The 12,453-nt window shown below is 48.4% G+C and overlaps 1 protein-coding gene across 2 annotated transcripts in view; it reads right to left on the bottom strand.

Annotated features, from left to right (window-relative positions):
• Positions 1-12,453, bottom strand: part of STAB2 (stabilin 2) — a 209,702-nt gene that overhangs the window by 94,669 nt on the left and 102,580 nt on the right. For both annotated transcript variants that reach the window (XM_051845830.2, XM_051845831.2), the window contains 3 exons: positions 5,038-5,133; positions 4,374-4,469; positions 1,914-1,961 (listed from right to left, as the gene is read on the bottom strand). In XM_051845830.2, coding sequence (XP_051701790.2) covers positions 1,914-1,961; positions 4,374-4,469; positions 5,038-5,133 — 240 coding nt within the window. The remainder of the gene's footprint in view (positions 1-1,913; positions 1,962-4,373; positions 4,470-5,037; positions 5,134-12,453) is intronic.

The following is a 12,453-nucleotide window of genomic DNA, read 5'->3' as shown; positions in this document are numbered from 1 at the left end:
CCCTTGTGAGACGCATTTTCTTTTGTTTAAATGCCCGAGGCTTGTCAAAATGCAAATTTTCCTGATCAGGTCACATTTTGAGTCATTCTAAGTCCTTTATACTTTAGCCTAAATAAAGAATCAAATAAATAATCTTGATAGGTGTGTGTGTGGGGGGGGGGCGGGGAGAGGCAGAGGCAGGCAGAGAGAGAAAGAGAAAGATGTGCAAAGAAACTTGAGAATTCCTGGATGTCTTTAGAGTAAGGGTGATGGCAAGACTGCAGGAATAGTTGCAGCATGGGCAAGACTGGAGGCCAGGAATCAAACTCGACCTACTTTTCATGTTTGTTCATAGCACCAGCTCTGGTTGGGGCCAGTGCTGTGGCATAGCGGGTAAAGCCGTCGCCTGCAATGCCAGCATCCTATGTGGGCGCATGCGTGCGCGCGCACACACACACACACACACACACACACACACACTCCTATCAAGATCATTTGATTTTTCATTTAGGCTAAAGTACAAAGGACTTAGAGTGACTCAAAACGTGACCTGATCAGGAAAATCTGCATTTTGACAAGCCTCGGGCATTTAAACAAAAGAAAATGCATCTCACAAGGGGATATGGGGCTTCACTCAGTGGGCAGGGTGGATTTGAGAAAAGAACCCTCTGAAGTCTCTCTTATAGTTATGGAATTACATCCCTAGGGAGGCCATCATCTCTGCCAAGCACACAAGCCCTGTTTGTCCGCTAGCACGAGCTGGTTCTTGGCTTCTCCACTTCCAATCCAGTTCTCACCTATGGTCTGGGAAAGCAGTGGAAGATGGCCCAAGTCCTAGGGCCCCTGCACCCATGTGGGAGGCCCAGAAGAAGCTCTTGGCTTTGGATCGGTGCAGCTCTGGCCGTTGTGGCCAATTGGGGAGTGGACCAAGGGATGGAAGACCTCTCTCTCTCTGTGTAACTCTTTCAAATAAATAAATAAAATTTTTTTTTAAAGAACCAGCTCTAGGTAGAAGATGAAGCATGCTTCTGTTTAAGGATCAGATTTTCAGAAGAAAAAAGCCACAACTTGTAGTATTTGCTGATTCCTCCAGTGTAAATACTCCTATTCCTACCCACATGACAGCACCAAAAGTGAAGTGGAGGTGGGGGGAATGTGCATAACCATCTCTGGTGAGCTGTAACAGCTGGGTCCAGCACACCATGGGGCAAGCTTCTGTTTGTAGGGTGAGGTCAAGTGCAATTAGTCTGGGTAGAAATCAGGTGCTCAAGGTCCCTGGTCTTGTCTGGGGGCTCTGAGATGGGAGCTATCCTCAAGTGGGTGCTGACCAGGCCTGACTTATTTTGGCCTGTAGTTATTCACAAGGAGAAACTCTTTGTCATGATGGTTGCCTGGGCCAGGCATCCTGGATCCTTCAAAGACGACAGAGATTCAGACACCTGGGAGGTGTGGGGTTTGGATTCTTGAACATAGTACTTCTCGGGTGAAGGGTAAGTGCCTCTGGACACACCGAGCTGAAAGCTAAGCACACACAATCTCCCAGATGGCAGCGGTACATCCAGATTCAACTTGGTGATTCACAGCGTGAGTTGTGTTAACCTTTTAAGAAAGATGTCCGTGATGAATGAAGCCATCCATGTGAATCTGAATGGATAGGAGAGCTCTTAGCCCTGGTGCATTCTAATCATCTGGGAAGCTTTTAAAACACACTGATGTCCAGGCAAATGTCTGACTAATCCAGAGTCTCTGGGAGTGGGAACCTACACCTGATATTTGATAAAACGTGTTGATTGCAATGAGTGTTCAGGGTTGAGAGCAGCCGCTCAGGATGGTGGCTCTCCCTCCCTCCCAGCTGGAGTTTCACTATTATACACAGCCCAAATTTCCAAAAATAGTAGGCATTCCCAATCCTAAGTCCCAGCAAAGGTACTCACATGAATCCATTGGTTAAACACAGCTGCCTCGGAGAGAAATGACAATTCCTTATTCATATCGGCAAGGGCGGGTGGGTGGAGCGAGAACACAAGAGAAGGAACAGTGAGATGCGGAGCTGCAGGGGCTGTGTGACAGCCCACACGTCGCCGTCCCGGGGCTGGGCATGCTTTCCTGCCAGCCTCGCCCATGTCCCGGGGAAGCGGGGGCCCAGCAAACTGGATTTCTGTTGCTGGAGCTGCATATTGTCTTACTCACTGGGGGCTTGAGTATCCTCTATACTCAAAGAACTCCAGAAACTTCGGCTGAAGTAAAGACCCAGAACCAGAGTTCTGGTTAGAAGAGCTTGGCCACCCAGCCTCTCTGTAGGGCCACCAAACCCAGCAGCCTACAGTCCCTTTCAGAGCCAATGCTGAGTAGCATCTTGGAGCATGGACTCAGCCTGCTGGGTTTTCATTCCGCCATTTCCTTGTTCCTTCACCAACTTACTTAATGGACCTCAGTTGTCTCATCTATAAAATGGGGAAAATAAAAGCTCCAGTTTGTAGGTGAGAGAAATAGAGGAGTTAATGTTTTAAAGGGCTTGAAATTGAGGCTGTCATGCTGTAGGAAAGCCTCAGTTTAAGCCGCACTTGTTTCTAATTGACTTGCTTTTGAATTTTTTTTTTCTGTAGAACTTATTAACATATATATTGAACTGCCACCATTGGCATTGGGGTAGTGTGAAGGGAGGATGTAAGATATGAAGGGGAGAAAACGCCTTCTGCTCTTATATAACTTGCAGTTATTTTGGGGAAATGAAGGCTTGAAAAGATAATGACATTGCCAGTGGCCCAGTGACACGTGAAGGTGTGACAGGGTTAAAGTAATAAAAAAAGAAAGCCCTGCACTTGGAGTCAAACAAGACTGGGTTCAATTCCTGGGTCTGCTGTCTGCTTGCTGTGTGATCTTAGGTAAGCAGCATAACCTCACTGAGAGCCCAAGAGCCTTATCTAAAGAGATGAGGCTCTCCTCCTGGATATGAAAATGAGGTACATTCATGCATGCAAGATTATCTTAAAACTATATTAAATGCTTCAATAAATGGCAATAGCAAGTACACACAACTTATATAAAGACGATGCACATCAGAACTGTCCCAATTCCTTTAGAAAATACTTGAGGTTGTTGAATAAGTTAGTACATACATGCTAAAAAGCACATTTATGGATAAATGAGTAAGTACAAGAGCTGAGATGTCTGCACACCCCCTGTAGGGGCAGTTTAGGGGGGTGGAGGCCTGTGCTGGATATGAACTGAGGTGAGAGGCTGGGCCCTGGGGACCGAGGAACCTGGGCAGGTGTGGAGCTGGGACAGTGACAGGTAAGCCAGGAGAGCGCTGTTGAGTGAAGTGCGAAGGCAGCTGGGGTTCAAGGCTGAACATGTGGACTTCATCTTGTTTGTTGCAGGAAGAAAGGGACCCAGTGAAATTAGAGTTTCAGAAAATGTGGCCCATGGACAGTGGGAGAACATTCTAGAGTCTGTGCTCCATGATCTGCTGTCAGGAGATGGCCCCTTGGCCGGAGACCCCTAGTGGGTGGGAGGGCGAGGTCCGGGGTGCAGGGCAGCTCCAGGAAGGAGCCCGGGGACCAAGTGTTTGGATGGGTGCTGGGTGCTGGGGGATTGCTGGGCTGGAGCTGTTCAGAGGGAAGAGGGGCAGAAACCAAACTGCAGGGAACTGAACAAAGTGAGTGATGAGCTACGGTGCTTGCTATGTGAGCACAGGTGGAGTAGTCCACGCTGGAGCTCAAGTGCTTGGGCTTAAGCTAAGGGTTGGGTCCCTCACTCTGAGGCTGAGGGAGCCTAGGCAAGTCTGCTTAGCCCCTTAGTTTCCACACCTGGAAAATGGGCATAACCATAACCCCACCCTCAGAGGGCCGCTGGGAGGCTAATGAGGGCACTGCTGTGTGGAAGCTGCGTGGTACGCAAAGTGGTTCCTATAGGCACACATGCATGCACAGCGGTTGACCTTGCACACAAAAGGTGCTCAGACATGCACATGTGCACGAACATGTGCCTGCTACTCAAATATGTTCTCACAAAAACATGTACGTGCACAAACGTGTGCCTGATAAACAGAAGGTGCTCACACTCACATGCATGCACATGTACCCAAAGACAGAGGCAGGCACAGGTGTGTTGGGTCCCCAGGCACCAAACTAGACAGGAGAGCCAAGAGCTCTGGGCAGAGGCTAGGTAGGTAGAGTAGCAAGAAAGAGACCTCGGAACTACTGGGCAGCCAGAAGGTACCAGATCAGAGTTAGCCCACAGAGCGGCAAGCCCCTGGGAGAAGCCGCTTGCTGCCCATAACTTCTCCTGGAGCCAATGACATGTAGAAGGATGCTTTACAGGTTTCTCAGCTAAGGGGCTTGCACTCCCTCTGGGCTTTGCGTTCGTCATCTGTCCCGTAGCTGAGGACTTACCACCGCTGCATTTCCATAGCACAGGAGGCCGTCACCTTCATAGCCCTCCCGGCAGACACAGCTCCAGACACCCGCCGCAGCAAGCTGACAGGTCGCCTGGTGAAACCAAGACAGGAGATGCGCTTTGCTTTCCTAACATGACAGTTCGGCAGCCACAGACTCCCTCTGCAGTGAGAGCCACAAATTTAGGGCTGGAATATGGATGCAGTGGCTCAGATCCTGAATGCTGCAAAGATGGGCTTCCGTCTGCTTGTTCGGTGCACTCTTATTTAATCACAGTGAAAATCTCTTCATTCCCACCTGATTTAGCAATTTAAAAAAATACAGGACTCCACAGGTAAATTTGAGTTTCAGATAAATGATGAGGACTTTTTAATGTAAGGTTGTCCCATGCAAATTTGGGACTTACCTGTGCTGAAAGATTGCTGTTTATTTGAAATCCAAATTTAACTGGGAACCCTGTATTTTATTGGGCAATCATATGTCAGTTCCTGTGAGCCCTGGGGTGAAAGTTGGGAGGACTACTCACATTCTGCTTAGGCGCTCCCCTTGGAGGAAGGAGAGATTTTGTTCATCACCAGGCCCAGACTAGGACTAACCTAACTTGTTTCTTTCACAAGTGTTTTTAAAAATAAGTCATGAAAAATAAAGTGATATAACTCACCAGTGGATGACATATGCTGGCTTGTTCCAAGCAAGAAACGATTGGTTCACAGTCAATGCCACTTCCTCGAAACCCGCTCTTGCACTCACACTCATTCTGGAATGGCAAGGGCAGAGTCAGAGGGCATTCTTGAAAGCAAGCACCATGCACCCCTTGCCCTCATGAGGCCCTGAAGCGTGAGTATGGAAACCGTAACTGTTCAGCCCTTATAGAGGATAACCTTAATGTCTTGTTTGTTACAATTCAGAATCCAGAGCTGTTAGTCTTTACACATTCCACATGGCATTTTCCAATCTGACAGTTCCTTGTACTATCCTTTTTTAATTCTTTACTCCAAAAGGGACCATGGAGACAGCTTCCAAGAGAACTTAGTCCCTAAAACACATGACTTTGGAAAAGCTGATCTTTCTAAGAAAACAAAGGCCAAGCACGCCATGGGGTGTCCACTTGGTGGGAGCCAGGCACAAATCCACTGCTATTCTAGAAAGTGCTTTGTCCAGCTAGGAAAAGGCACCACCTCTGGGCGGGGGAATTTGACTAAGGCTTCACCTGCACCGGAGCAACCCACAGGCAGATGGCAGCTTTATGCAACACAAGTGCCCCTTCCTCTGGGGAGGTTTAGGCCCACACCAGGTGGGATGTGGGCAGTATTCCAGGCCCTGTTCCCCATAGGCTAGGCTGGCACAAACTAAATCATGGAACCAGCGGCTGCTGCTGCCACTGTGACAAATACTGAAATGTCTGTGTTGAGTGCAGTCAAGGAACCAACAAAAGTACAGCTGATTACAGCAATGTAAAGGAAACAGAAATTAAAAAGAAGGAAAATACATATCAACAATGAATGGTGATGTGGGGGTGTTGTGATTTTAATTTTTCCTACTTTTGTTTTCTTAAATTTAAGCATTTTGAAAATATAATTTAAAAAGGAGTAATTCCTTCAATGGATTAATTAAAAGACAACTATTTTGGAACTATTACGGAACCAGCAATAAATTTCAAGAAAGACAAAGAATAAAAAAGTAACTAAGAAAGATCCAAGCAACTAAGAAAGATCCAAGCTAAACACACACTGGGAAACAAGAGCTGGTCCAAGTTTTATGGATTAACTGGCACACGAGGTGCTCACATAAGGACCACGGTTGCTCAGGGCAGGTTCTTCCGGGACAGGGGACACAGGGCGTGGCTGGACCATGGGTGAGGAGAGGAGAGGTGGGAAAGGCATTCATGCTGAGGGTGAACATCAGGATAAGGGAACAGAGGAGGGAAAGCACGAGTGTTTGATTAGAGGAGGGTTATTCATGAACTGATCTTACCCCTGAGGTGATACACAACAACCCATTAGGTTGTGGGAAGAATTAAATAGGATTTCTCTTTGTAAATTTTTTTTAAATCTAAAAAGGTACAAGGATCATCTGCTAGGTATTCTTTTGTGTCTTTTATACCTGCATGAGTGCACGGTTTACAAAGACACACCTACAGAGCTGTACATGGCAGAGCAACACTGCACTGACAAGGCTGTGCAATCTTCACCTTGTTCTGGGGTAACACCTGTTGGTGAAACCAGTGCCGTCTTTTATTTTTTTATTTTTTTGACAGGCAGAGTGGACAGTGAGAGAGAGAGAGACAGAGAGAAAGGTCTTCCTTTGCCGTTGGTTCACCCTACAATGGCCGCCGTGGCCAGCGCGCTGTGGCCAGCGCACCGCGCTGATCCGAAGGCAGGAGCCAGGTGCTTCTCCTGGTCTCCCATGGGGTGCAGGGCCCAAGCACTTGGGCCATCCTCCACTGCACTCCTGGGCCACAGCAGAGAGCTGGCCTGGAAGAGGGGCAACCGGGACAGAATCCGGCGCCCCGACTGGGACTAGAACCCCGGGGTGCCAGCACCACAAGGCGGAGGATTAGCCTAGTGAGCCGCGGCGCCGGCCACCAGTGCCGTCTTATCTGAGGTGCCACCTTAAGCCTCGGGTGCATTTCAGAAGCCCAGCCTGACTTACTAGCGATCAGATGACTGGATAGCCCAATCATATGTGTTGCCTTCACCCTATCCAATGGAATTTACTGTTCTCACTCCCTCATTTCTGCTGGACTATATAAGATCCATTCTTCTAGTGTGGAGTGCTGTTTCTCTTGTGCACGGAGAGGCAGCCTTGTTGGCCTACAATAACCTCTCCCTTACTCCGTGTTTGGTGTTTGGTGTGTTCTGGTGTGGCTTTTCCTTTCACTGGTGCTGTGACTTGGATCTAGGCTCTCCCATCAACCTTGCTCTCTCCTTGGAATCTGAGCTGCTTCGGGATCCTGGATTCCTGCCAACCACAAAACCACCCTGGAGCTCCTTCTTCACCACCAAGCACTCTGATCTCCATCCACACTGGCTTTCAAAATTTATGAGGCAAGACAGGGTGGGCAGAGGATTGTCTCATTGCAACTTTCTATGGGATGTGGTTCTACGTGACTTCACCCCCAAAGTCCTGGTACCAGGCACCACAACTCCTATGGCCTCATGCCTCTAAAAACTTTGTGTCCTGGGAAACAGTGGGTGTGGGTGATGATTCAACCTATTTCCTTCCTATGGACTCTACACTCTGGGCTCCAGTGAGTGTGGGTGATGACCCCCACCCTCTGTTCCCTTACTCTCCTTGTTGGACTGACGTGATCTCGGGGACACCTGCTATCCGCCAGCCTGACCTCTACAGGTCATGATGGGAGCTTCCTCAACCCGCATTCCATCTGATTCTCCTAAATAATCTTGTTCCTCTGGAATTGGCTCCAGACCTCAAACACAACAGCCTCATCTTTCTTTGTGATCAGACCTGGCCCAAGTATGACCTCAACAACCAGTGCAAATGGTTGCTTAATGGCATGATCAACCTTGACATTGTTCAGGATCTCTACCACTTCTGTGAGTGTTTAGGAAAATGGAAGGAGATTCTCTATGTACAGGCTTTACTTTATCTCTGGCCTAAACCTCTCTCTGCACTTCATGTTACCTGCCTCAGGTCCTCTTAGCCACCAAGGTCCCCACTAAATATTCAGAACCAAAGCCCCTTTGTTCTATGTTCAACCCTGCAGATGTGCCCCGCCCTTACTGCCATCCACCACAGGCACCAGCTCAACCACTCCCTGCTCAGACCCTGACACAGTCACCTCCCACTCATCAATCTCCAGACTCACTGCCCACCCTGGCACCATCTGCTCCGGCTCTCACCATCTCACTGACACTTCCCCCTCCTGCTCAGGAATTCCAGGGCATGACATCCATTCTACTCCCCACTAATCTCCACTCCTCCTGCCTTATCAAACCCCATCCTCTCTGCAACTTTCACTCTCCCCAGTTCTGCTAAGCCAACATCCTGTCCCTGCCTTGCCACAGCCACCTCACACCCTTGACCCCCCCCCCCCATCCTGTTCCCAGTCCCCAAGTCACTCACTCACTCTTGTATGGCAGCTAGCGGGCCTGCTTCCATGTTACCCCTCTAAGAATTTGTGGGGGCAGAGGGCACAGTCAGGGTCCATGTTCCTTTTTCACTTGCTGATGTCTCACAAATCAAACAAAAACTGGGCTCCTTCACCTGTATCCCAATGTCATACATCAAGGAGTTTTAATATTTAATCCAGTCATAGGACCTAACTTTTCGTGATGTCTTTATGATCTTCTCCAACACCCTCCTTCTGCAGGAGCAAAGGCGAATTTGGGAACAGGCCTGTCTCCATGCTGATGAGACCCATCAAAATGACCCTGCCTGTGGCCGGCGCCCTGGCACAGCAGGTTAATCCACCACCTGTGGTGCCGGCATCCCATACGGGCAGTTCTAGTCCCGGCTGCTCCTCTTCCAAGTCAGCTCTCTGCTATGGCCTGGGAAAGCATCAGAAGATGGCCCAAGTCCTTGGGCCCCTGCACTTGAGTGGGAGCCTGGAAGAAGCTCCTGACTCCAGGCTTCGGTCGGCGCAGCTCCGGCCATTGTGGCCAACTGGGAAGTGAACCAGCAGGCAGAAGATTTTTCTTATGTCTCTCCCTCTAGTTGCCTGTAACTTTATCTCTCAAATAAATAAATAAAATCTTTAAAAAAATGACCCTGCCTATCCCATAGGAGCAGATGTGGTCCCAGAACAGGATCCCAATTGGAATTACAACTCTCCTGATGGCATAACAGCCAGAAATCATTTCATTATCTACTTATTAGCTGGCCTCAAAAAATCCACAAGAAAGGCTTCAAATAATGATAAACTGGGAGAAGTTATTGAAGATAAAAAAGAAAATCCTTCTGCCTTTTTACAGTGCCTCACACAGACTTTCCTCCAATATACCAACCTAGATCCAGAGTCCCCCAATAGTTGTAACCTTGTCATGAATCATTTCTTTGCTCAAAGTTTCCTTGATATCAAGACAAAGCAGCTCAAAAAGGGCCCACTACCTCTGCAGGCAGAAACCCCAGAGGTGGCCTTTGAAGTACAATGGGAGGGATGAGAGAGCCCCAAAGACAAAATTCCAAATGCTGGCCAAGGCTTTCCAGCAACTTGCTGCCACCAGTAACCCTGCTGGCCACAGGGATCCTCTGGGTTTGTGCTTCAAGTGTGGCCAAATGGGCAGCTGGGCCAGAATGTGTCCCAACCTCAGAGACCCACTGGGTCCTTGCCCTAAATGTCGCCAGAAGGGTCACTTGGGGGTGGATTATCCTCTTATGCAGCTAGTCAGTAGGCCATCTATTCCACCTATCTCCCTCTTCCTCTCCCTCTCCCTGACCTTCTAGGGCTGGCCACTGAGGACTGAAGGAGCCTAGACTCCTGCTGCCTGTCTTTGGCCATCACTCTGCAGGAGCCCAGAGTAACTATGAGGGTAGCAGGTAGGCCAATTTCTTTTCTTACTGATGCAGGGACAACCTTCTCGGTCTTTACCCAATATTCAGGACTCACCTCTGCTGCCTCAGCCTCCACAGTCAGGGTGGAGGGAAAACCTCACAGACCCCTATAGACTCAACCTACTCTGCATGATTAACATAACGCCCTTCTCCCACTCTTTTCTGGTTGTACCTCAATGCTGTAACCCTCTTGGGAAGAGACATACTCCATCAGTTTGGTGCTCAGGTGGTTTTCACTCTCCGGCCATTGGTCCCATCCTCCAGCACACCTTCACATCCCTTTTTACTACTTCTCTCTCAAGAAGTCGCCACCTTGCCTACCTTAGGACTCCTGTCCACTGTCAACCCCTGGTATGGGACACCAGTTATCCTATGGTGGCAGCCCACCATCCTCCCATCCAGATAGAGTTATAAGATGCCTCCACATTTCCTTCCAGCACAATACCCCCTAACTCTTTCTAGGCTTTGAGATCTAAACCCTATAATTTCTTCTTTTTAAAATTTTTTTTTGACAGGCAGAGTGGACAGTGAGAGAGAGAGACAGAGAGAAAGGTCTTCCTTTGCCTTTGGTTCACCCTCCAATGGCCGCCGCGGCTGGTGTGCTGTGGCTGGCGCACTGCGCTGATCCGAAGGCAGGAGCCAGGTACTTCTCCTGGTCTCCCATGGGGTGCAGGGCCCAAGCACTTGGGCCATCCTCCACTGCACTCCCTGGCCACAGCAGAGAGCTGGCCTAGAAGAGGGGCAACCAGGACAGAATCCGGTGCCCCGACCGGGACTAGAACCCGGTGTGCCGGCGCCACAAGGTGGAGGATTAGCCTAGTGAGCCGTGGTGCCGGCCTAAACCCTATAATTTCCAAACTCCTCCATCAGGGCCTGCTATACAAGACTAACTCCCTATTAAACACCCCTATTTGTCTGTTAAAAAGCCTAGTGGGCCCTTCCATTAATGCAATGGTAGTACCCATATGTCTGGTGGTTCCCAATCCATTCATTCTCCTTTCCTCTATTTCTACATCCAAATCTCACTTCTCTGTCCTGGATCTAAAGGAAGTGTTTTTTTTTTTTTTTTTTTTTTTTTTTTTTTTTTTTTTTTTTTTTTTTTTACCATCCCTCTACATCCTAACACAAGAACATATTTGCTTCCACCTGGACTGATCCTGATACCCAAGTCTTCAAACAATTGACCTGGACTGTACTCCCCCAGGGGTTCTGGGATAGCCCCACCCTGTTTGGTCAGACCTTGGCCAATGATCTAGGTGCCCTGGACCTATCTTCCTCCTTTCTTCTCCAGGATGTCAATGACTCTCTCCTTTGCAGCCCCTCAAAAATAGGTCACCAACAATAGACTGCTACTCTCCTCAACTTCCTATAAGCCAAAGGTTACCAGGTGATCTTCACCAAGGCACAACTTTGCTTATCTGAGGTGACCTATCTTGGTGTACTTCTCACTCCCACCTACAAGGCTGTCACTGTAGACAGAAAGTGCATCATAACTAACCTCCCACATCCTTCTACCAAAGAAGAAATTCTTTACTTTCTAGGCCTGGCAGGATTCCTATGCTCATAGATTCCAAATTTCTCTCTTCTAGCCTGACCACTGTATGAAGCCACCAAGGGATCCCTTGAAGAGCCTCTCATAGTCCCAGTCACCTCCCAATACCATAAGCTCCAACAGGCTATTCAACAGGCCCCTGCCTTACATTTACCTGTCATCACATAGCCCTACCTCATTTATGTCACTGAAAACCAAGGAACATCCTTGGGAGTTCTTGGCCATCAAGTTGGTCCCTCTTTTGCTCCTGTAGCCTATCTCTCAAAAACATTAGACCTCACCATCAAGGGTTGGGCATTCTGTTTATGGATGTCAGCTTCAGCAGTAGTTCTCATACAAGGGTCAAAAAACTCACTTTCAGTTCACTGCTTACCATTCTTTACTCACACTATCACAACTCCTGACTTACAAGGGCCTCCAGTCTCTCCCATCACCTCGCATTCTGGACCTGCAGGTGGCACTAATTGAAGACCCTCACTTTTAAACATTGTCCTCTCCTTAACCTAGCTACTCTTCTTCTCCATCCCCCTCCCCCTCCGGATGACATGGCTCCTATTCACTTCTGCATTGAGACTATCAAACACACACTACGTCATTCCTCAAACATCCAAGAGGGTCCCCTTGTTAACCCTACTCTAGTCTGGTTCACAGATGGTAGCTCCATTTTTTGTGTGATCTACCACCAGTATAGGTGAGGCAGAACCACTCCCTTTCAATACTACTAATCAACAGGCTTAACTCTATGGTCTAACTCATGCCTTTATACTGGCAAAAAATAGAACTATCACTGTTTAAACTGACTCAAAATATGTGTTTCACATCCTCCTATCCCACTCAGCAATTTGGAAGAAAGGGGTCTTCTTACCACTAAGTAGACAACCATCTCCAAAGCTACTTTTATAACCCCTCTCCTGGAGGCAGCCCATCTTCCAACACAAATCAGACCTGTTCACTGTGAGGCTCATAAGACTGATACCTCTGCCATCACTGCCGCTAATAACAGAGCAGACC

This window comes from Oryctolagus cuniculus, chromosome 11, assembly GCF_964237555.1.
Source record: "Oryctolagus cuniculus chromosome 11, mOryCun1.1, whole genome shotgun sequence".
In the NCBI taxonomy this organism is placed as follows: Eukaryota; Metazoa; Chordata; class Mammalia; order Lagomorpha; family Leporidae; genus Oryctolagus; species Oryctolagus cuniculus.
The sequence above is the reverse complement of the archived record's forward strand: the minus strand, read 5'-3'. Positions and strand labels throughout refer to the sequence as shown.